The sequence below is a fragment of the Pristis pectinata genome, chromosome 14 (genome assembly GCF_009764475.1).
Source record: "Pristis pectinata isolate sPriPec2 chromosome 14, sPriPec2.1.pri, whole genome shotgun sequence".
Classification (NCBI taxonomy): Eukaryota; Metazoa; Chordata; class Chondrichthyes; order Rhinopristiformes; family Pristidae; genus Pristis; species Pristis pectinata.
Window position 1 is genome coordinate 27,248,877 of NC_067418.1, and position 23,424 is coordinate 27,272,300.

At 44.6% G+C, this 23,424-nt stretch overlaps 1 protein-coding gene across 3 annotated transcripts in view; it reads left to right on the forward strand.

The window, feature by feature from the left end:
* Positions 1-23,424, forward strand: part of tmem41b (transmembrane protein 41B) — a 35,171-nt gene that overhangs the window by 321 nt on the left and 11,426 nt on the right. The window contains exons 1-5 of one of the 3 annotated variants that reach the window (XM_052029611.1): positions 4,002-4,058; positions 13,542-14,031; positions 18,301-18,418; positions 21,244-21,372; positions 22,683-22,776. In XM_052029611.1, the coding sequence (XP_051885571.1) occupies positions 13,917-14,031; positions 18,301-18,418; positions 21,244-21,372; positions 22,683-22,776 (456 nt within the window). In that variant the 5' untranslated portion in view covers positions 4,002-4,058; positions 13,542-13,916. Of the gene's footprint in view, positions 1-4,001; positions 4,059-13,541; positions 14,032-18,300; positions 18,419-21,243; positions 21,373-22,682; positions 22,777-23,424 lie in introns of those variants that run through there. The other 2 variants (XM_052029613.1, XM_052029612.1) reach the window with 2 other exon arrangements.

Consider the following 23,424-nt stretch of genomic DNA (forward strand, 5'->3'; position numbering starts at 1 on the left):
CCACTCCGCCGCCTCCCTCTCGCCCCCCCCCCTCCCCCTGCGGAGGGGAAGCGCCCACGGACATGGGGATTGCTTGTGCGGGATGTGGTTCGGCAGAGCCCAGCGTTTGTTTTCTCTCCGACCCCCCCCCCCACACCGGACCCCCCCCCCCACCGAACCCCACCCCGATCCGACCCCCCTCACCCCACCCCCTCCAGCCCCCGCACCGACCCCCCCTCACCCCACCCCCTCCAGCCCCCGCACCGACCCCCCCTCACCCCACCCCCTCCAGCCCCCGCACCGACCCCCCCCTCACCCCACCCCCTCCAGCCCCCGCACCGACCCCCCCCTCACCCCACCCCCTCCAGCCCCCGCACCGACCCCCCCTCACCCCACCCCCTCCAGCCCCCGCACCGACCCCCCCCTCACCCCACCCCCTCCAGCCCCCGCACCGACCCCCCCCTCACCCCACCCCCTCCAGCCCCCGCACCGACCCCCCCCTCACCCCACCCCCTCCAGCCCCCGCACCGACCCCCCCTCACCCCACCCCCTCCAGCCCCCGCACCGACCCCCCCCTCACCCCACCCCCTCCAGCCCCCGCACCGACCCCCCCCCTCACCCCACCCCCTCCAGCCCCCGCACCGACCCCCCCCTCACCCCACCCCCTCCAGCCCCCGCACCGACCCCCCCCTCACCCCACCCCCTCCAGCCCCCGCACCGACCCCCCCCTCACCCCACCCCCTCCAGCCCCCGCACCGACCCCCCCCTCACCCCACCCCCTCCAGCCCCCGCACCGACCCCCCCCTCACCCCACCCCCTCCAGCCCCCGCACCGACCCCCCCCTCCAGCCCCCGCACCGACCCCCCCCTCACCCCACCCCCTCCAGCCCCCGCACCGACCCCCCCCTCACCCCACCCCCTCCAGCCCCCGCACCGACCCCCCCCTCACCCCACCCCCTCCAGCCCCCGCACCGACCCCCCCCTCACCCCACCCCCTCCAGCCCCCGCACCGACCCCCCCCTCACCCCACCCCCTCCAGCCCCCGCACCGACCCCCCCCTCACCCCACCCCCTCCAGCCCCCGCACCGACCCCCCCCTCACCCCACCCCCTCCAGCCCCCGCACCGACCCCCCCCTCACCCCACCCCCTCCAGCCCCCGCACCGACCCCCCCCCTCACCCCACCCCCTCCAGCCCCCGCACCGACCCCCCCCTCACCCCACCCCCTCCAGCCCCCGCACCGACCCCCCCCTCACCCCACCCCCTCCAGCCCCCGCACCGACCCCCCCCTCACCCCACCCCCTCCAGCCCCCGCACCGACCCCCCCCTCACCCCACCCCCTCCAGCCCCCGCACCGACCCCCCCCCTCACCCCACCCCCTCCAGCCCCCGCACCGACCCCCCCCCTCACCCCACCCCCTCCAGCCCCCGCACCGACCCCCCCCTCACCCCACCCCCTCCAGCCCCCGCACCGACCCCCCCCTCACCCCACCCCCTCCAGCCCCCGCACCGACCCCCCCCTCACCCCACCCCCTCCAGCCCCCGCACCGACCCCCCCCTCACCCCACCCCCTCCAGCCCCCGCACCGACCCCCCCTCACCCCACCCCCTCCAGCCCCCGCACCGACCCCCCCCTCACTCCAGCCCCCGCACCGACCCCCCCCTCACCCCACCCCCTCCAGCCCCCGCACCGACCCCCCCCTCACCCCACCCCCTCCAGCCCCCGCACCGACCCCCCCCTCACCCCACCCCCTCCAGCCCCCGCACCGACCCCCCCCTCACCCCACCCCCTCCAGCCCCCGCACCGACCCCCCCCTCACCCCACCCCCTCCAGCCCCCGCACCGACCCCCCCCTCACCCCACCCCCTCCAGCCCCCGCACCGACCCCCCCCTCACCCCACCCCCTCCAGCCCCCGCACCGACCCCCCCTCACCCCACCCCCTCCAGCCCCCGCACCGACCCCCCCCTCACCCCACCCCCTCCAGCCCCCGCACCGACCCCCCCCTCACCCCACCCCCTCCAGCCCCCGCACCGACCCCCCCCTCACCCCACCCCCTCCAGCCCCCGCACCGACCCCCCCTCACCCCACCCCCTCCAGCCCCCGCACCGACCCCCCCCTCACCCCACCCCCTCCAGCCCCCGCACCGACCCCCCCCTCACCCCACCCCCTCCAGCCCCCGCACCGACCCCCCCCCTCACCCCACCCCCTCCAGCCCCCGCACCGACCCCCCCCTCACCCCACCCCCTCCAGCCCCCGGACCGACCCCCCCCCTCACCCCACCCCCTCCAGCCCCCGCACCGACCCCCCCCCTCACCCCACCCCCTCCAGCCCCCGCACCGACCCCCCCCCTCACCCCACCCCCTCCAGCCCCCGCACCGACCCCCCCCCTCACCCCACCCCCTCCAGCCCCCGCACCGACCCCCCCCTCACCCCACCCCCTCCAGCCCCCGCACCGACCCCCCCCCTCACCCCACCCCCTCCAGCCCCCGCACCGACCCCCCCCCCTCACCCCACCCCCTCCAGCCCCCGCACCGACCCCCCCCCCTCACCCCACCCCCTCCAGCCCCCGCACCGACCCCCCCCCCCCCCCCCCCCACTCCCTCCAAGCTCCATCCCCCTCTGACCCACCCCGTTGTAGTCCTGGTAAAGATACTGTCACGGTTGGGTAACGGGTGTTCCAGGATTTAGACGGAGTGACAATGAAGGAACAGCCCTGCCTTTGCAAGTCAGGATTTTGTGCAACTTTGAGGGAGACCTGTAGCTGGTGGCTCCTGCCCTTGTGCTTCTTGGTGATAGAGGTTGCAGGTTTAGGATGTGTACTTGTGGTATTCTCCGATATTAAATGCATTTTGTTGTTGATTGAGTGGAGTGGTGGAGGAGGCAGCAAATGTTTAGGTTGGTGAATGGGGTGATGAAGAAATAGGCTGCTTGTACTGAATGGTGTTAAGGTTCTTTAGTGTTTTGGAGCTAGACAGGTTCAGGCATTTGGAGAATATTGCATTACACTCCCAACTTTGGCCTTCTAGGTGTTGGAAAGGCTTTGGGATATCGGGAGCTGTGTCAGTTGCTGCAAGAAAGCTAGTCCCTGACCTGCTCTTGTGGCTGATCTGATCGAATTTATAGTCGGTAGTAACCCTGAGATGTTTATGGTGTGGTACTCGGTCATGTTAAAGCCATTGACTGTCAAGGATGGGTGGAGATAATCATTGGTTAACACTTTTGTGATGTGAATGTTACTTGCCATTTATCAACCCATGCTTCATTTGCTGAGGAATTAGAAGTTCACTTGAATATTGTGCAATCATCAATGTGTATCTTTCCTTCTGACCTTAAGATGGAAAGAAGGTCATTGATGAAGTAACCAAAGATGGTTGGGTTGAGGATGCCAACTTTAAGAATTCCTGCAGTGATGCACTGGAGCATGATTGCACAGTAATGATTGATTTCTTTAAACACAGCAATCTTTCTTGTGTGAGATATCACTCCAACTAAATCCTTAATGACCACTCAAGTATAATATAGAATAAGGAGTTGGCCTTTGACCATTTTGTGTCTATTTTGCTTTTCAAAAGATTGTGACTGATCTACTTGAACTACTACTACCGTCTGATGTCTGTGTGCCCTGGGTCTCTTAAAATAAAAAAATATATTGTTCTCCTGAATAATCTCAATAAACAAGTATGTCCTGGCTTGGGGTACAGAATTCCTAAGCTTCAGAATTTCTTGAGTAAAAGTATTTTTCTTTATCTCTGTCTTGGATGACCAAACCTGTATTCTAAGGTGTGACTCCTAGTTCTAAATCCTCCAATCAGAGAAACATCACCACCCCAAATTTTAGCTTGACAACTTACTTAAGAATATCAAATGTTTTATAAGATCTTTATTCATTTGCCTAAACTCGAGGAAAATTTGGGCCAAGTCTACATAATCTCTAATCAAACGATAATCCTTTTTCAAAAATTGGTTCAACACGTGGTGCTCTCACTTTGTGACAAGTTTATTCTCTTTTTTAATTTTCACCTGCAGGATGTGAACATCACTAGCAAAGCCAGAAGTTGTTGCCCAATCCCTGATAAGATGGTGGTGAGCTATCTTCTCGATCCTACTCCAGTCTGTCTGGTGTTCATACTTAACTGTGCTATTGGAAAAGGACTTCTGATATTGAGACCCAGTAACAATGAATGGGTAAAATATATTTGAAAACCAATACCAGTACTCTTGTGTGATCTGGACGATAATTTTCTTATTGATGGTTTTCCTGTGTACCTGATCCCTTTGTCCTACGTAGTAAAGGGTAAAAATTTGGTTTTCCTGTTGAAGACCTGCTTTGTATGTGGGAGATAATACACTCTACAAATGATGTGATAATAATGGAGGGGTTAATGTTTAAAGTGGTAGATAGCCTGCCTATAAAATGTATTGCTATATGCTGGATGGTGTTCAGCTTTTTCTGAAGCAGCACTCACCCAGACAAGTGGAAATTATTCCATCACACCCCTGATATGTCACCTGTAGATGATAAAAAGGCTGTGGCAAGTCAGAAGGTGAGTCATTTGGTGCAGAATACCCAGAACTTAAGCTGTTCGTGTAATTGCAATATAGTTTGGCTGATCCAGTAAATTTCTGATTAGTAATAACCCCCAAAATGTTGAGGAAGGACTGGTGATGATTATTTATTTTTAATGTCAAGGGGAGGAGATGGTGATTGTATGGGACTTGCAAATTATGAGCTGATGTCTGAGTGTTGTTCATTCATGCTGCACCTGGAAGTGGACTGCTTTTTCTGAGAAGTTGCACTAGAACTAAATATTCTGCAATCTTCATCAAATATCCCCTTTTGTGATCTTGTAATAGGAGTGAGGTTACTGAAACAGTTGAAAATGGTAAGAACCAAAGAACCCTTTCCTGGTGCTAGGAATGACTTGAGGAGGTGGACTCTAGACAGCTATTTTGCAACTCTATGATGTAGGCACAGTCTAGTAGATTTGTTCTCTTTTGGTTTACTTTTCCCATTCATCTCTACTTTAATGCGAGAAGTATCAGGAACAAGGCTGATGAACTCAGTGTGGGTAAGTACATGGAACTATGACGTGGTGGCCATTACAGAGACTTGGCTGTCGCAAGGGCAGGAATGGCTGTTGGATATTCCAGGGTTTAGGTGTTTCAAAAGGGATAAGGAAGGAGGTAAGAGGTGGGAGAGTGGCTTTGCTGATCAGGGACAGTGTCACAGTTGTAGAAAGGGAGGATGTCCTGGAGGGATCGTCCACTGAGTCAGTGTGGGTGGAATTCAGAAACAGAAAGGGAGCGATCACTCTATCTGGAGTATTCTACAGACCCCCCCCCCAATAGCAGCAGAGACGCTGAGGAGCAGATCGGGAGGCAGATTTTGGAGGGGTGCAAAAATAACAGGGTTGTTGTCATGAGTGATTTCAACTTCCCTAATATTGATTGGCACCTCCTTAGTGTAAAGGGGATAGATGGGACAGAGTTTGTTAGGTGTGTCCAAGAAGGATTCCTGACACAGCATAGGAACAGGCTAATGAGAGGAGAGGCCATACTGGACCTGGTACTAGGCAATGAGCCTGATCAGGTTTCAGATCTCAGTGGGAGAGCATTTTGGAGAAAGGTCCTTGACCTTTACCATAGCTTTGGAGAGGGATAGGAGCAGATGATATGGAAAGTATTTAACCGGGGGAGGGGGAATTATGATGCTATTAGGCAGGAACTTGGGAGCATAAATTGGGAACAGATGATCTTGGGGAAGTGCACAGCAGAAATGTAGAGGTTGTTTAAGGAATACTTGCATGGGGCTCTGGATAAGTTTGTCCTGTTGAGGCAGGGCAAGGATGGTAGAGTGAAGGAACTGTGGTTGACACAAGATGCAGAATATCTTGTAAAGAGGAAGAAAGAAGCTTACCTAAGGTTTAGAAAGTATGGATCAGACAGGGCTCTGGAGAGTTACAAGGTAGCTAGGAGGGAGCTTAAGAATGGACTTGGGAGAGCTAGAAGAGGGCATGAGAAGTCCTTGGTGAGTAGGATCAAGGAAAACCCCAAGGCATTCTCCATGTATGTGAAGAATAAGAGGATGACTAGTGTGAGGGTAGGACCGATCAGGGATAAAAGAGGAAACGTGTCTGGAGTCGGAAGAGGTAGGGGAGGTCCTTAATAAATACTTTGCTTTGATATTCACCAGAGAGAGAGACCATGACATTTGTGAGGATGGCATTTGACAGACTGATATACTGGGGCATGTCGATGTGAGGAAAGAGGATGTGCCGGAACTATTGAAAGACATCAGGATAGATAAGTCACCGGGGCCGGACAGGATAGATCCAAGGTTACTGAGGGAAGCTAGGGAAGAGATTGCTGTGCCTTTAGTGACGATCTTTGTATCGTCACTAGCCATAGGAGTAGTACCAGATGATTGGAGGGTGGCAAACATTGTTCCATGCTCCGGTTTCCTCCCACATTCCAAAGACGTACAGGTTAGGAAGTTGTGGGCATTCTATGTTGGCGCCGGAAGCGTGGCCCCCAGAACACTCTATGCAAAAACGATGCACTTCACTGTGTGTTTTGATGTACACGTGACTAATAAAGACATCTTTGTTTAAGAAAGGAAGTAGGGATAACCCTGGGAATTGCAGACCAGTGAGTCTTACTTCAGTAGTGGGCAAATTACTGGAGAAGATTCTTAGACAAGATTTATAGGCATTTAGAGAAGCATAGGCTGATTAGAGACAGTCAGCATGGCTTTGTGAGGGGCAGGTAGTGCCTCACAAGCCTGATTGAATACTTTGAGGATGTGACAAAGCACATTGAAGGTAGAGCAGTGGATGTGGTGTACATGGATTTTAGTAAGGCATTTGATAAGGCTCCTCATGGAAGGCTCATTCAGAAAGTCAGGAGGCATGGGATCCAGGGAAACTTGGCTGTGTGGATTCAGAATTGGCTCGCCCATAGAAGACAGAGGATGGTGGTAGATGGAGTGTATTCTGTCAGGAGGTCAGTGACCAGTGGTGTTTTGTAGGGATCTGTTCTGGGACCCGTGCTCTTTGTGGTTTTTTATAAATGACTTGGATGAGGATGTGGAAGGGTGGGTTAGTAAGTTTGCTGATGAGATGAAGGTTGGTGGTGTTGTGGATAGTGTGGAAGGTTGCTGTAGATTACAACAGGATATTGAAAGAATGCAGAGCTGGGCTGAGAAATGGCAGATGGAATTCAACCCGGATAAGTGTGAAGTGATACACTTCAGGAGATCAAATTCGAAGGCAGAATATAAGGTTAGTGGCAGGACTCCTAGCAGTGTGGAGGAACAGGGATCTTGGGGTCTACGTCCACAGACACATGAATGATAGAAAAATAGGGGGCTATGTGGGAGGGAAGGGCTAGATAGATCTTAGAGCAGGATAAAATGTTGGCACAACATTGTGGGCTAAAGGGCCTGTACTGTGCTGTAGTGATCTATGTTCTATTAAATTCTTTACATTTCACATTCTTACTGAAGTTTTGTTTCCCCAAATTCCAGAATGTTTTCTTTCAATACAGTTCAATAGAGTCACATAGTACTACTGGTTTTGCAAATTTACCAATATGTTATGAACAATGTTCATATTTTAAACTATAATGATAAAACCTTAACATTAATGACATAGCATAGCATATTTTAGACTTTTCCAGGAACTACTGGGTATTGGGCAGTAAAAAATTAATTTGATCATAAAGGGCATGAAGTATTTTTCAGGACTGAACCCAAAGGAAAATCTAGTGCAAAACTTGAAAATTGAGGGAATTTGTAAAAGGTAAGCTTCTGAGATGATCTAAGAGTAATCTATAAGAGTTATTAGGACCATGATTAAATAAGAGTTGAGATAAAGATGTAAACAAGTGGGGAATCACAATGGTTGGGAGACCATTAAGTCCACTGAGTCCATGCCAATTCAATGCAAGAGCAACCCAGTTGCTCACACTCTCCCATTCTCTCCCCAGAACCGTACAAATTTTTCCCCCTCAATTATTTGTCCAGTTCCTTTTTATATATTATTTTTGCTAATATTACTCTCAACACAATGAGTCCTAAACTTTGGCAGTAACTTATGTGGCACTTTTGATCACACTAGCCATTAGTTCCATCCTCAAAGAGCAATACATTTGTCAAACCTATTCACCTTTCATAAAATCATGTTGACTAATTTGATTTTCTAAGTGTCTATATTTTTACTACCTCCTTTACAATGAATTCCAGTATTTTTCCAACAACTGATATCAGGTTAACTGGCTTATTGTTCTACACTATGTCTTTCACCTCTTTCTTGAATTGTGATGTTACATTTTCTGTTAAGTAATCCACTAGCATTTTTTCAGAGTCTAGGGAACCTGAGAAGATCAAAATCAAAGCACTCTCTGTATCCATGCCTTTTGGAACCTGAGGATGCAGGTCATCATTCAGGGAAAAGTAATGAGATTTAAGAAGGTTCCAGAAAGTGACTAAATGAAAATAGTAAAAATAGCGAAGAGGAAGGAAAATTACAATCACTAGGGCTGGAGTACTGAGCAAATAGATGGAGCTGCTTGTTGACAAGTCTCCAGGTCTTGATAGATTTAATAGTCATACACCACAGGAATAGGCCCCTCAGTCCACCATGTCTATGCTGACCATCATGTACCTATCTACATTAATCCCATTTACCAGAACTTGTTTTGTAGCCATCTAGGCCCTAGTGATTTAAGTGCTTGTCTATATATTTAAATGCTGGGGAAGTCTCTGCCTCAACCACCCATTCAGGCAGTGCATTCCAGATTCTAACTACCCTCTGGGTGAAAACAAATTCCCTCAGATCCCCTCTAAAATCCCTTCCTTTATTCCAATGCCCTTTAGTTTTAGATACCTTGGGAAATGTTTCCTACTATCTACCCTATCTGTGTCCCTCATAAATTTGTACAACTCTATCAGGTCCCACCTCAGCCTCTTCCACTCCAAGGAAAACAAACCCTTTCCATCCAGTCTCTCCCTTCTTATGACTGAAATGCTCCATCCTCAGCGACATCCTGGTGATAATGCTCTGTATCTCCTCTAGTGCAATCTCATCCTTCTTATAGAGTGGCAACCGGTACTCTGCCTATGCAGTGTTGTACCATTAGCTGCCTGTTTTTTTTATTTTATGCCCTGGCTAATGAAGGCCAGCATTCCGTATTGCTTCTTCACCACCTTTATCTATCTGTGCTGCCACCTTCAGGGATGCCTGTACACCAAAGTCCCTCTGATCCTTTATACTCTCTAGACCTTGCCATTGATTGCATATGTCCTACCCTTGTTAGTTCTCCCAAAGTGATATACTTTTCAGGATGAAATTCCATCTGCCATTGCTCTGCCCATTTTACCAAGTGATCAATATTGTTCTATAACCTTAGACTATTCTCACTATCAACAACACCATCAATTCTTGTGTCATCTGCAAACCTACCAATCATACCTGCCACATTCATATCATGACCATCAATATATGTAACAAACAGCAAGAATCCTGGCACTGATCCCTGCAGAACCCTACTAGTCACAGGCTTCCAATCCCAAAATAAGCACCCTACCCGTGCCCCCTCCCCTCCACCCCCCCCCCCCCCAACACCACCATCACCTTCTGCTTACCAAGTCAATTTTGGATCCGATCCAATCCATCTTTAAAAGAAGTGGCTAATGAAGTATTGCTCCTTTGGTTTTAATTCTCCAAAATTACTGAGATTTAGATTGAAAAGCAGCAAATTAAACTCCTTTATTCAAAAAGGAGAAAGACAAAGCAGGAAACTACAGGCCGGTTGGCTTAACATCTGCATAGGTAAAGTATTAGAAGCTATTAAAGATGTTATAGCAAGGTAATTGAACAAAGTCAATATGCTTTTGTGAAAGGGAAGTCGTATTTGACTCCTTTGAAGAAGTAAAATGCTGTGAGTGAAGGGAACTGGTAGAGTATGTAAGATTTCCAGATGGCATGTGATAAGTTGTTGCATCAAAGGTTATTAGGAAAAAATAAAACTTCATGGTGTAAGTGGTAACATGTTGGCATGGATATAAGATTGTCTGGTTGGCATAAATAATGGGTGGTGTGCCACAGGGATTGGTGCTGGACCTTAACTTTTTGCAGTTAATATAAATGATGTGGATGAAAGCATTGAAGGCATGGTTGCCAACTTTGCTGATGACACAAAGGTAGAGGGGAATGTAAGTCGTGAAGAGGATATAAGGAGGCTTTGGAGTGATATGGGTTAGTTAAGTGAGTGGCAAAGATTTCACAAATGGAATATAATGTAGGAAAATGTGAAATTATCCATTTTGGAAGGAAGATTAATGAATAAACATATGATCTAAATATTGAGAGACTACAGAACTCTGAGATGCAGAGAGATTGGCGTGTCCCAGTGCATGATTTGCAAAAGGTAAGTATGCAATTACTGTGAGTAATTAGGAATGCAAGTAGAATGTTATTGGGAGGGAACTTGAATAGAAAATCAGGGAGATAATGCTTTAGTTATATGATGCATTAGTGAGACCACATTTGGAGTACAAGATACTGTATTGGTCTCCTTATTGAAGGAGGAATGTTCATATTTTGGAGGGAATTCAGAGAAGGCTTACTAGACTAATTCCAGAATAGGCAGGTTATCTTATGAAATGTTAGACAGGTAAGCATGTATTCACTGAAGTTTAGAGTGAGAGGTGACATTTGAAATGTATAAGATCCTGAAGGGTGTTGACTTGGTGGATGTGGAGAGGATGTTTTCCTTTGTGGGAGAATCTAAAACTAGGGGTTACAGTTTAAAAATAAGAGGTTGGCTATTTTAGACAAAAACGAGGCATTTTTTCTTCCTCCAAGTGCCCCAAGTCTTTCAAGCTTTGTTCCTCAAAGGGCAATGAAAGCAGAGTATTTGAATAGTTTTACGTGAAGTTGGGCAGATTCTTGATGAGCAAGGGGGTGAAAAATTACCACCGGTAGACAGAAATGGGAAGCTGAGGTTTCAGTCAGATCAGCCTTTATTTAATTGAATGAAGGAGCAGGATTGAGGGGCCAAGTGGCCTACTCTTAAGAAGAACTTGTTTGGAGAATAAGAGGAAATGTTTTAACAAGTGTCTCAAGAAAAATCATGTTAAGGAGCTATTGACCCTATTAAAAAATACTATTCCTGTATTAGAATTTAAGAATTAAATTATTCTTAATTGAATACTTTGCTTCTCTTTTCACAATGAAAACAAGAATACTGTGGCAAATCTACACTTTAAACCAAGGAAGCAAATATGATGTAGACAAGAAATTACACCGTTTCTGATAAGAGCTCATCCTGAAACAAAAATGGCACTTCTTTCTCCACAGATACTGTCTGGCAAGCTAAATATTTCCAGCATTTTCTGCTTTAGATTTCTAATTTCCAGTAAGTGGAATTTTTCATTCTTAAATGAGAATGTGGAATGCACTGGTTCAAAAGAACAGAGATACAAATTCAGTTTGGGTGTTTGAAATGGTGACCAATGTTAACTTGAAGAAGGGTATTACCTGATATCGGTAAGTGGGCAGGGAATTTGAATTCAAAAAAACAGAACAATGGCCAAGCAGTTTCAATGTGCTGTGTAACCTTTACCAGTTCTTGTGTTCAGATGTGTAGTCAATCTGAAACCCATTCCAGACACAAGTATTTTCATTAGAAAGATGGATTCTACATTTAAAAATTAAAATCAATCATATTTCATAATACATATTTGAGTTGGGTCACAATTTAATAAAGAGATCCAGTCAGAACTTGTGCCATTCAGAAGAATAAATGTTAGAATTTGAATTCGGCCGACTCAACAAAGGTCTTTGTATACAACAGCCAAATAGTTACAAGTTCTCAGATAAGTGGGGTACTTGCTCATTCCTGTCCACATGCCATTCTGATTCCTTTCCCCCCTTCACCCTCCATATCGTATTAAGAACAAACTTAGATGATCATAAAATGCTTTAGTTATTCTGTACAATTGTGTCACTCAAGATGATAGCCACTGCTGAGCTATTGTTTCATAGGATTTTTAAAGTATCAGTTAGGAGCTTGGAACTTACTTGATTTCTCCTTGCTGACTCAGGAATGTACCCTTACCACCACCACAGCAAAGATCAGCCAACTCTGCATAATTAAACTAAAGTTGACCCTGGGACTCTTCAATCTTGATGACTCATTCTCCACTCTGGAATGTGGTGCATTGTTGCACTCTGCTGTCACAATGAAGATATTCCTCTTTACTCAGCCACTGTTTCATTCCCCCACTCTGTATGCAAAATTCCTTTAAAGGCATTCATACTGATCTTACAGGTTCTGGTATCTTAGAGCGAACGTGGTTTAACTATTGAACTGATAATAGCCTAGCATATGAAGTTGAATAAAGTTTGTTGGGAATTCAGGGTTTGTTTAGGGACACAAGAAAATTTGGGTATTCACCATTCTTTTCTTTCATGATAAGGAAGATGCCAATAAATAACATTATATAAGCTACATTATAACAACTAAATTTTATATGAATATTAAAGTTCAGGTGAATTTTAAACTGAAAAATGGGAAGTGCTGAGGAGTTCAGGCAGCATCTGTGTCAACATTTCATGTCAATGAACTGCCATCAGAGCTCAGACCTTGATGGAAACATTAAATTTGCTTCTTTCTGGAATCATAGAAAGGTGAGGAAAGGTCTATTGAGTCTCTACTGGCTCTATACAAGAGTAATCCATCTACTCCCATTCCTGTACTCTCTCACCATTGCTCTATAAATTTCTTCCCTTTTAAATACAGTCGCAGTTTTAGAATAAATTGTGGTGAGGAGAAAGTTCTTCAGGCAGAAGATTGTATTCCCAACCTGGAGTGCTGTGAAGACTTGGTCATTGAATTCATTCAAAACAGAATACCAGATTCCTGATACTGAGGGGACCAAGGGATGTGGGATTATGCAGGAAAATGTCACTTTAGGTGAATGACTTGCCCACTTCACTTCTTACTTCATTTTTTTGTTTATATGTATTTGGAAGATTTATGAAAGCCTTTTTATGTTTACTGCTTGTCTTGTTCATTCTGCTTATTTAACTTTCGCTTCTCTAAACTCTTTACAAATAACTTTTCCAAAATGAGCAGCGTTGCCTGACTGAAGCATTTCTAATTTTTAATTGCACCTGTGATATTTTGATACTGAATTTTAAAATGCTACCAATCTTACTAATGTTGAAAAATACTATCCACTGGGGGATGGGTCAAAGGTAAGGAGAGAAAGGGGTAAAAGAGTGGGGGGGGGGGGGAGAAGAGGCTAGGAAAGAGAAGAAGCATGGTGTGGTGATTACTTAAAGTGGGAGAATTCAATGTTCATGCCGTTAGGCTTCAAGGTTCCAAGATGGAAAATGAGGTGTTGTTCCTCCAGTTTGCACTTTGAATTCTCCTGGCAGTGCAGGAGGCCGAGGACTGACGTTATCTGTGATAGTGTGGGAGGGGGAGTTGAGGTGACTGGCAACGGGGAGATGCAGATCGCTCTCCAAAACATTGGCTTCCCCTTTTTCCTATCTTCAGTCTGGAAGAAGGGGCCTGACCCGAAACGTTAGACACCTGCTTTTCTCCACGGATGCTGCCTGGCCTTCCGAGTTCCTCCAGCATCATAGTGTTTTTCATCTAGATTCCAGCATCTGCAGTCCTTAGTAAAGTTGATGGCTACAGAAAGCTGCAGTCTAAAGGCAGAATGCAACATGTAGGAGTGTACCGAGCCTGCACTGATACTTCCACCGCCAGGCCAGAGAGGCGCCAGAGCTCCCGACACGTCCACTTTGAAGATGCCTCTCTTGTCTCCCGGTGCGTTCTCGGCAGGTGAGAGGGCGGGAGTACCGGACTGTGACCGGTTTCTGCCGCCTGTTTACCGGTCCGCGGATTCCGCCTCAACGCCGCCGGGAAATGGCCAGGAAGAGAAGTGGCGAAGTCAAGGGACCATCCAGCTCGGTTCTGAACAACGTGAACCAACAGAGCGCGGAGCCCGTGGGCGACACGAGCGGCCGGGAAGATGTTGGAGGTGAGGGGAGTCCGGGCGGAGCGCGGCTTTCCGTCACCGTGCGGCCGGGGCAAGGGTGGGAACTACCGGTCACCGTCTGACCCAGGACAGCTGGCCTCCCCTACCCCCCATCACCCCCGTACCCCGGGACAGCCGGTCTCCCCGTCACCCTCTATTCCGGGACAGCCGGTCATTCTCTCTTTCCCTTCCCCCTCCCAGTCACCCTCTACCCTGGGACAGCCGTCCCACCCACCCCCGCGCTTCCTGTCACCGTCTACCCCGGGACAGCCGTACCCCCCACCCACCCACCCCCGCGCTTCCTGTCACCGTCTACCCTGGGACAACCGTCCCCCCCACCCACCCCCGCGCTTTCTGTCACCGTCTACCCTGGGACAGCCGTCCCCCCCCACCCACCCCCGCGCTTCCTGTCACCGTCTACCCCTGCCCCTTTGCCCCCAATCCTGTCTCTCCCCCAATCAAAATGATTGCATTCACCATTATTTCAATTGTAGGTTTATCCCCATGTATTCCAGTTCTGACACCTGCCTCTTTCTGTAAAGATGCCGCAAATTATGCAGGAGTTTGATATTTGTCTTCAATTAAACGAATTCATATCATAATGGACATGTGCTATAAACCCTGTCAATAAGCATGAACATTCAGAATTGGTTCATCTTAACAAAAGAACTTGAGGCTCTCTCCTCAGAGCTCCACGTCAGCAAATTGGATGTAAATCAGGCCATTAGTCAACATCTGTTGGACAAAATTACAAGCCACTTTGCAAAACAAGGGGATAACTCACCCCTGGGTGTGCAGCTGATCCAACAATAACAGAATCTCTTAAGGTGTTAGGTTTTTGCTCATTGATGTATCATTACTTGCACAAGTGTCAGTGAACTAATTTGATCATAAGCTTTTCAATCAGTTCTGATTAAATTGCCCACATCTCCTGTAACCTTTAAAGTCCTTTCTGAGCTGATCTATGAGAGCTACCTCCTTCTCCCTCAATTTTATTCCAACAAAATAACATTATTCATAATAACATACTGCCTGCTCCTGCCCCACTGAACTTGTCCTACTTGTGTCTCCAAAATAACTAACTATCCAGCTTCCCTTCCTGATTCTAACAGCATCTGACGTGTTACTGATTCTCTCTCCTTGAGTATTGTTTACCACTCTTTAAATTTGCTATTATCACCTCTTTCATTAAAAAAACATACTTCTGACCAACTACCATCATCTTTAGCTTATTATACTACTTGAAGGCAATTCATGTGCATCGCTCTCCAAGTGTCTTGATTGAATGCTTCGAATCATGTTTTTGTCCAGCCACAGTGCAGAAGCTGTTCTTATCAAAGAAACCAATTGGAAACCCTATGTTATTGTGATTAAGGTTAATCTATTTCTCCTCGTTCTTCTTTATCTTTATGTAGGATTCAATACTGTTGATCACACCATCTTCCTCCAAAACCTAAACACCATCACAGAGCTGGATGACACTAAATGCTCTTGGTTTCATTTCTATTTTCTTGTAGTCAAAGAATCATCTGTGATAGCTTCTCTTTCCATGCTTGTACTGTATCTCTGCTATGACTAAGAATTTATACTTGGCACCATTTCTGTGTCACATATGTGCTACCTCTTGGCAGCATCATCCAAAATCAAAGCACTAGTTTCAACATTAATGTTGATAGCAGCCAATGGTACCTTACCACTAATTTATTTTTTCCTCTTGTCTCTAAATTGTTAGATTTATTTCCTGACATCCACTAATGGATAAACAAATTTTCTTCCACTTTATATTGGGAAGATAAATGCTGTTGTCTTTGGTCACCATCATAAATTCTGTTCCCTCACCAGCAACTAACCCTCTCAGTAATTGTCTGAACGTGAACTGTTCACTTGACCCCGAGATGAGCTTTGGACACAAAGTTAAGATCACATACTTCTGTCTCTGACGTTGCTTGACTCCATCCTTGCCTTGGTATGCATTCTGAAACTTTCCACGCCTTGGTTCTACCTCTAGATTTGACAATTCCAGTGCCCCTCAGGCAACTTCCCTTTTTCTTCCCTTCATAAATTTCAAAATTCATCCTAACAATAAAGCCAATTCACAAATCACCTTCTCGCTGACTATCTTGTTTTTATTACAGCAGAGCATTGATTTCTTTAATTGTCAGCCTTATTTTCAAATCTTTCTATGTTGTCAGCTCCCTGTCTGAAATGTTCTTCAGCCCTATAACCTTTTAAGATATCTTTTTCTTTGCTAAAGATTGATTATAAATACTAGTTGTTGTTAAGTATGTCTCTCATCGTCTGTTTTTGTTTTGTAGGGGTGAGTTCAATATTATGTATGATGCTCCCTGTATTTGGTAACACCTGAGATTATTGGTCACAAGACTCCCTATAAACAGACAAGGGAATAACATGCAAGTGTGACACAGCTAGCAAAACAACTTTTATGTATCTTTGATAGTATTACTGACTTGATGGGAAATGGAATAAAAACATTACAAGTATCATAACCATGCTGTTGTCCTTGGCAAAGAAGACTAGATTCAGGATTTGAGCACTTAATCTAGACTATCATCATGCAGAGCTAAAGGAGTGATGTATTATTATAGATGCCACTCTTCAAGGTATTGTTGAATCAAGGTTCCTTGTTCTAGGGGTTCAGGATGGATATAAACTAATATGTGGCATTGTTTGAAGAAATAGAGATCAGTGAACACTTCTTTCTAGATCTAGTTACAGATTTATCTCTCTTACTACCATTTTTATCCAGATAATTGATAGTTCAAAAGAAATTATTGGATTCAAAAGTTTGGAATGCGTTGTACCCTTTTTCTTCTGGAGAGGGTTGGAGAGATAGGATAAGGAGAAGTCATGGAACTGAAAACAGTGTGAATGTTAAAATTAAGGCATTATTAGGCCTGGGGCTAGTGTAGATCAACAACACTTGAACTTGAAGTGATGAATGAATGGGCCTTAGATGCCAGCATTCTAACTCGTGCCAAGTTTTTATGTGTAGATGGACAGGGTTGGAGGTCAGCCAGGGCAGCACTGAATAGTTGAGTCTGGTTGCAACAAATATGGGTGAGGGTTTCAGTAACTACTCCAGTAAGCTTGGCAGTGGGGAGGGGATATGGGGTTTAAAATCTTAACTCGAATAGAATATCAGGTTTGAAATTAAGAAAAATTGCAAATCTGATGCAGCTTTTTAGTGGAATCATGATGTATGTGAGGTAAGAAAACAAGTAAAGTCAATACTTGCGATCTTTAACCGCTTCTGAAACAGATATTTTGTTAGGTTAAAAATTAACTTTATCTCATCAAAGTATTTGTGTTATGAGACCCAATGAATGGCTGTGGTCCTGATTTGTTTATGAAACTGTCAGGTATGTATTAGGCTGTAGTAGTATTGTGGCCTTGGTAGCACTGCAGGGATTCTGAGTTTTCAGAAATATGGAGAAGGGAAGCAACAGATTGACAGCTTTGGGGGAAAGTATAGATATCAAGACAACAGCCATTCAATAGATCTCATAACACAAATACTTTTGCAAGATAAAGTTAAATTTACACCTAGCAAAATATCCATTTCAGAAGTAGTTAAAGATTTCAAGTATTGGTTTTCTTGCTTGTTTTCTTACATTTGTATTTTTATCTTGCATACAGTATATCATGGCTCCACTAAAGCTGCATCAGATTTGCAATTCCTCTTAATTTCAAAGATCTTAAATTAAAATAATTTAAAATTTTGTCAAACTACTCATAGTTACACCAAACCAGGAAGATCTTTTAATATCTTTATTATTTTAAGATCTTTGAAAAAGTATTTTGGTTTTATTTTTTTAAAACATTTACAAGAGTTTTTCATAATTTTATGAATATCCTTTCCTAAACAAAAATGTGAACAGCTTTGACAGATGGCAAAGCTAGGGTGTGATTTAGTCATCCGTCAAAGGTTTCCAGGGAGATGTTTGGTTAGGGCACATTTTGGTTTGCCCGAGTCACCCACTACATCGTTAGAGGCCTTGTGGCTGCTGAAAGGCTCGCTGCCTGGCTTCAGGATCACTATGGCCAGTGCAATGGACCTTCCTGATCTGGAAAGGTGTTCAGGGAAATGGGAATGCAGCAGTGGGCTGTGCTTTGGAAACTGAGCTTGCTTATCAATGGATGTATATATAAGTCTTTGAACTTAAACTGTAGTTGTATCTATAATGCCATGTGATATTTTTTCTAAATGGTTCATAGTTTTTCCTCCTAATTGTAGTTTTTTTTTTGTTTAAGAGAAAACATCATCAGAAGGGGGATCAGCCCGAATGTCTCTCTTCATTCTTTTTTCTACCTTCCTCTCAGCTGCTTTTGTTATGTACCTGGTGTACAGGAATTTTCCAGAACTTGATGAGTAAGTATGCATAAAATTGAAAGGAAAAGTATGGTCACTTAACAGAATTTGAATTTATCATGTTAAAACGCTAAGCACTTCCCATGAATACCTGTGTTATTCTGCTGCTTCATAAGAAAGAACAATGATCATTCTGCACCATCACGTTATTGATGGACCTGTTTATTTTATCTTATTCTATTGTTTGATGTGGGACTTATCAGTTGGCCACCAGATTAATAACTTTGTCTTCAGGTAATACCATACTGCCATTTAACATTCACTTGCATAAGGATACAATATCTGTTTATTTCACCCTATCAGGAGTCATACTTCAGACAATGTGATATTCTGAACTGGATGTTGATGCAAATTATTTTGCTTTATGCTGATATGGAGGTCAGAAACATGTTTATGATCCAGAGATGAGCATGCCTCCAACTTGATTAAGCTTGTGGTGTATTTAATTCATAACTATATGACAGTGCCTTGGCACTAGATGTTCTTTACTGTGCTGTACAACATGAAACCGCTTTGAAAAGATTAAAATAGCTCATAATGTTAATGGAATAACTAACTTTTGATATTGCATCTTTTTACCTTCTTCCTCTTTTGCACTACAATTCAAATAATAGCTGCAAAATACAAATTGATAATTTCTTCAAGTGTAAAACAGTGAGGGGAGGATCAATAAACAAAAGCAGTACCCTTTCCAGACCAGATTGATGGGGAACTTGACCAAACATTTCTATTCTGTCATGGTGCCTAGCCAAAAGAAATGTACAGAAGTAATATTAGCATCTGTTAACGATTGTAGAATGTGTGATTCTGTATTTGAATGACCCAATATCCTGAGCAACTGCTCATGTAACTTTATTCATGTGTAGGCCATCTTTGTGTTAAATACCATCAAAAGCATGATTTTAGTTCCCTGTCTCATTTTCAAATCCATTCATGATGCTGTATCATCTGGCTTGCAAGCTCCTCCAACTTGAATCTCAGTCTTCAGATACAATTTCTGTGTACATTATCAAGAATGGCACTCTCTGCAAGGGTTGTTTCTTAGATAAACTTTCTTTCATGGAGTCATTACTTCACCTTAAGCCAGAAATGTCTGATCAGTGTCAGGTTAGTGTTCTGTGATGGTTCTGAACCTGGTATCTCAAGAAGGATACAGATCCACTTGGCATCCCATTTCGTGCAGGATACCTTAAAGGTTAACCACCAGGTCAGATCGGCGGTAAAGAAAGCGAATGCTATGTTGGCATTCATTTCGAGAGGTATAGTGTATAAAAGTAAGGAAGTGTTGATGAGGTTCTACGGGGCACTAGTGAGGCCTCATTTGGAATACTGCACAGTTTTGGGCCCCATATCTTAGGAAAGATGTGCTGATGTTGGAGAGGGTTCAGAGGAGATTTACGAGGATGATTCCCAGAATGAAAGGGCTTGCGTATGATGAGCGTTTGTCGGCTTTTGGACTGTACTCACTGGAGTACAGAAGAATGAGAAGGGACCTCATAGAGACATTTAAAATGTTGAAAGGACTGGACAGAGTAGACATGGCTAGACTGTTTCCCTTGGTGGGTGAGTCCAGGACCAGAGGGCACAATCTTAGAATTAGAGGGTACAGTTTTAAAACAGATGAGGAGAAATTTCTTTAGTCAGAGGGTGGTGAATTTGTGGAATTCCTTGCCAGGTACAGCAGTGGAGGCCAGATCATTGGAGACGTTTAAGGAAGAGATAAATAGATATCTAAATAGTCGGGGTATCAAGGGATATGGGGATAAGGCCAGAAATTGGGATTAGAATAGTTTCCCCCCCCCCCCCTTCTCATTTCTTTTTCTTTTTTCCCTTTTCTTTGGAGCAGACTCGATGGGCCGAATGGCCTACTTCTGCTCCCTTGTCTTGTGTTCTTGTGATCTGATTTCCACCCAGTAACCCATGCTTGAATGTTGAATCAGAGCAAGCACACAAGGTTGCGATGTTTCTGTCGTTAAATAGCTTTTTGCCGTGATTTGCAAAAATCTGTTAGTTAAGTGGCACTTGAACTCACTTAACTAATCATACATTGGCTTTTTGTTCCTGAAGTGTTGCTTTTTATTCCCTGTTCTAATTTTCAAATCCAACTGACATTCCAGCACCCATTCTTGCAAACTCCCCCAGACTTCCCTATCTGCTCTTGACTGTCAGACCACCGATCTATCTTTTTGTACGTTCTATACAAATCCTTTCTTTATGCTTTTAGTGACAAGCCCTTCACCCCATCAATATAAAATTGCCTCCCACACTCCTATTTTTATCTTTTTATTTTTAAAAGCTTTTGCAGAATTTGTCTTTTTTTTAAAACAAATTTTTGCCACCTAATTTTCTCAACTGTGGTTCAATATTGATTTTTTTTTGCCATTTCCTTCTCCCTTTGTTAATCTCCTTTGAATGTTTTTGCTAAAAGTGATGATATGAATGAGTCATGGATTGGTGCAGCCATAAGAGACTATTCAGCTCATTGTTTCTGTGCTAACTTTTTGGAAAAAGCTATTCAATTCCATCCTCTGCTATAGTGCAGGGTTGTTTGACTCATTGTTTTGCTTGTATTGAGGGCAGAAGTGATTTTGTTTTTCCCCCTCTCCCTTCCACCTGTAAACTGTATCATAGTCCAGATAATTATTAATCATAATAGATAATCAGTCCTCAGTTAATTGTAACATTTCATTATATCTGCAAATAAAATGAGTGACATTTAAGAAAACCTTTAAGAAAAAATTTATTTAGTTTTGAGAAAATGTGCATTTAAGAATGTTTTTCTTGAAACTGTTCATTAATCATGTTCTGTTTTTGGATCTTAATAGAGAGGAGCGAAAAACCATTGTAATTCCTAAGGACATGGATGATGCCAAGGCATTGGGGAAAGTTCTTTCCAAATACAAGGACACTTACTATGTACAAGTGTTAGTGGCATACTTTACCACATATATTTTGTATCCTTTCATGTGCAGTCAGCACGATGTCTATGCAATAGAAAGGTGGAATATTAGAATCTACATCTGTTATGCTCCTGGTCTTTTTGATGTGTGCGATGTCCTTATACCTAATGTATCATGGAAGAATGCAAGGGTTTGCACTACAGAAAAGTTACAGATTTTGATGATGCAACTGAGGGATGCCTGGAGCAGATGTGAGGCATGTCTCTGTGGGTTGGAGAAAAAGCAACAGAAAAGTCGATCTTGCAATTTCAATTCTTAGCAGCAGGATGAAGTAGGAATGGTGAAACCCTTAAAGCTAGGAGGTGGTTTTGGAAAAAGTTAATGGAAAATATTAAATTACTTGGGTTTTTTGTGGGGTTGGAGTGAGGTGGGGAGTATCTCACAACATCTCCTGTTCACATCAGCCCCACAGAGTGGCCAAGTAAAGGAATGGAATCAGTAGAGGAATGCAAGTTTAACAAATGAAAGAGAACAGAACTTTTCTCTAAAATTGAATTGGCAGAGACTTCTGCTGTCCAGTACTGAATGTCAAATACACTGTGACAAGCTAGAAGCACACGAGAGGGTGACAAAGTTGGCAATCGGGTAGAACAAACTTGTGGGTGTGCACTCATGGAACAGTGTAACTTAATAGTATTTGAGTTTTTGTCTTCATTGCTGCTACGGATTCTCAATTTTTTTTCACATTTTTTAGTTTCAGACTGGGTTTACCAGATTGGGTAGCTCTTTTGTGGATTTCTCTGAATATATTTGTATGAAAGCAGGATAAGAAGCAGTTAATGGTTTCAAACGTGTTTTTTTTAATGTGCTGAGAGTTTAAGTGGTTTTGGATTGAACAGTCATGGTATAGAACCTTTTCCCTACAACTGGAAGATTAGAGGAAAGGGAAAACTTGGGAGGGTAATGGGGCTCTCATTTGACTAAACCCTTTAATTTCATTATCTTCATTTTGACATTATGTGAATAGTTGTTTAACTTGCATGCATGATTGAACAATGATCAGGTAATTGTTCTAAATGTGTTACAAATATAAATATATTCGGGGGTAGAGAATAGGGAAATGTTCTGTGATTCTTAGTTCTTGTGTATATGGCAAGATTTGAGAATTAATACCAGTTACACAATACTAGATTTAAGAATTAATGCCAGTTATGATGTACTGCAGGATTACAGTTTTTTGCTGTATCTTGGTACATGTGACAATAATAAACCAATTAACCAAATTACATTTTATCTTGTGATCAGAGTGTGGCATAGCATATTGCATTTTTTAAGGAAACAATCCTTGACTTCTTTCTCTCCAGTTTGCAGACCTTTGCCATACCAGGTTCCATATTTCTCAGCATCCTTTCTGGGTTTCTGTACCCTTTCCCATTGGCACTTTTCCTTGTCTGCCTGGTAAGTTGAATTTAAAAAAAAAAGTGTGTATATTTTGTCAATCTGAAATAGTGAAGAACAGTTCTGTCTTATCTGTTCAGTAGATTAATCTCCATTTTACCTGACTATTTGGAGCATTTGAGAAACTCCCTACTTGCTTGCATGTTGCAGTAAAGTAGCTCATGGAACAAAGAAATCCTTCACTGAGACAAGTGTGTGGGGAAATGGCCAGTATGTTCTGTTAGCAATTATACTAGTGCAATCAAACATCAGATTCTCTATGCGACCAACTTGTGTGAACTTAAGAGATCATTTAATGAATAGGAATAAACATTATAGTGTCAGTCATACACAGAAATGGGCCCTTTAACCATGACAACCTTTTTGCCCATCTACACTCATCCCATTTGTCCTTTTATACCTTGCCTATTTAAGTGTAAATCTAAATGCTACTTTAAACTCAATTTTCTCTGGTTCTACCACTTATTCTGGCAGTGCATTCCAGATATCAACCTCTTTGTGTAGAGATCTTAACCCTCAGATCCCCTTTAAAACTCCTTGCTCTCACCTGAAACCTATAGCTTCTTGTTTATGATACCCTTAGTATAGGAAAAAGATTTTTGACTCTGTCCTATCTATATCAGATCATCCCCTCAGCTGCCTTCACTG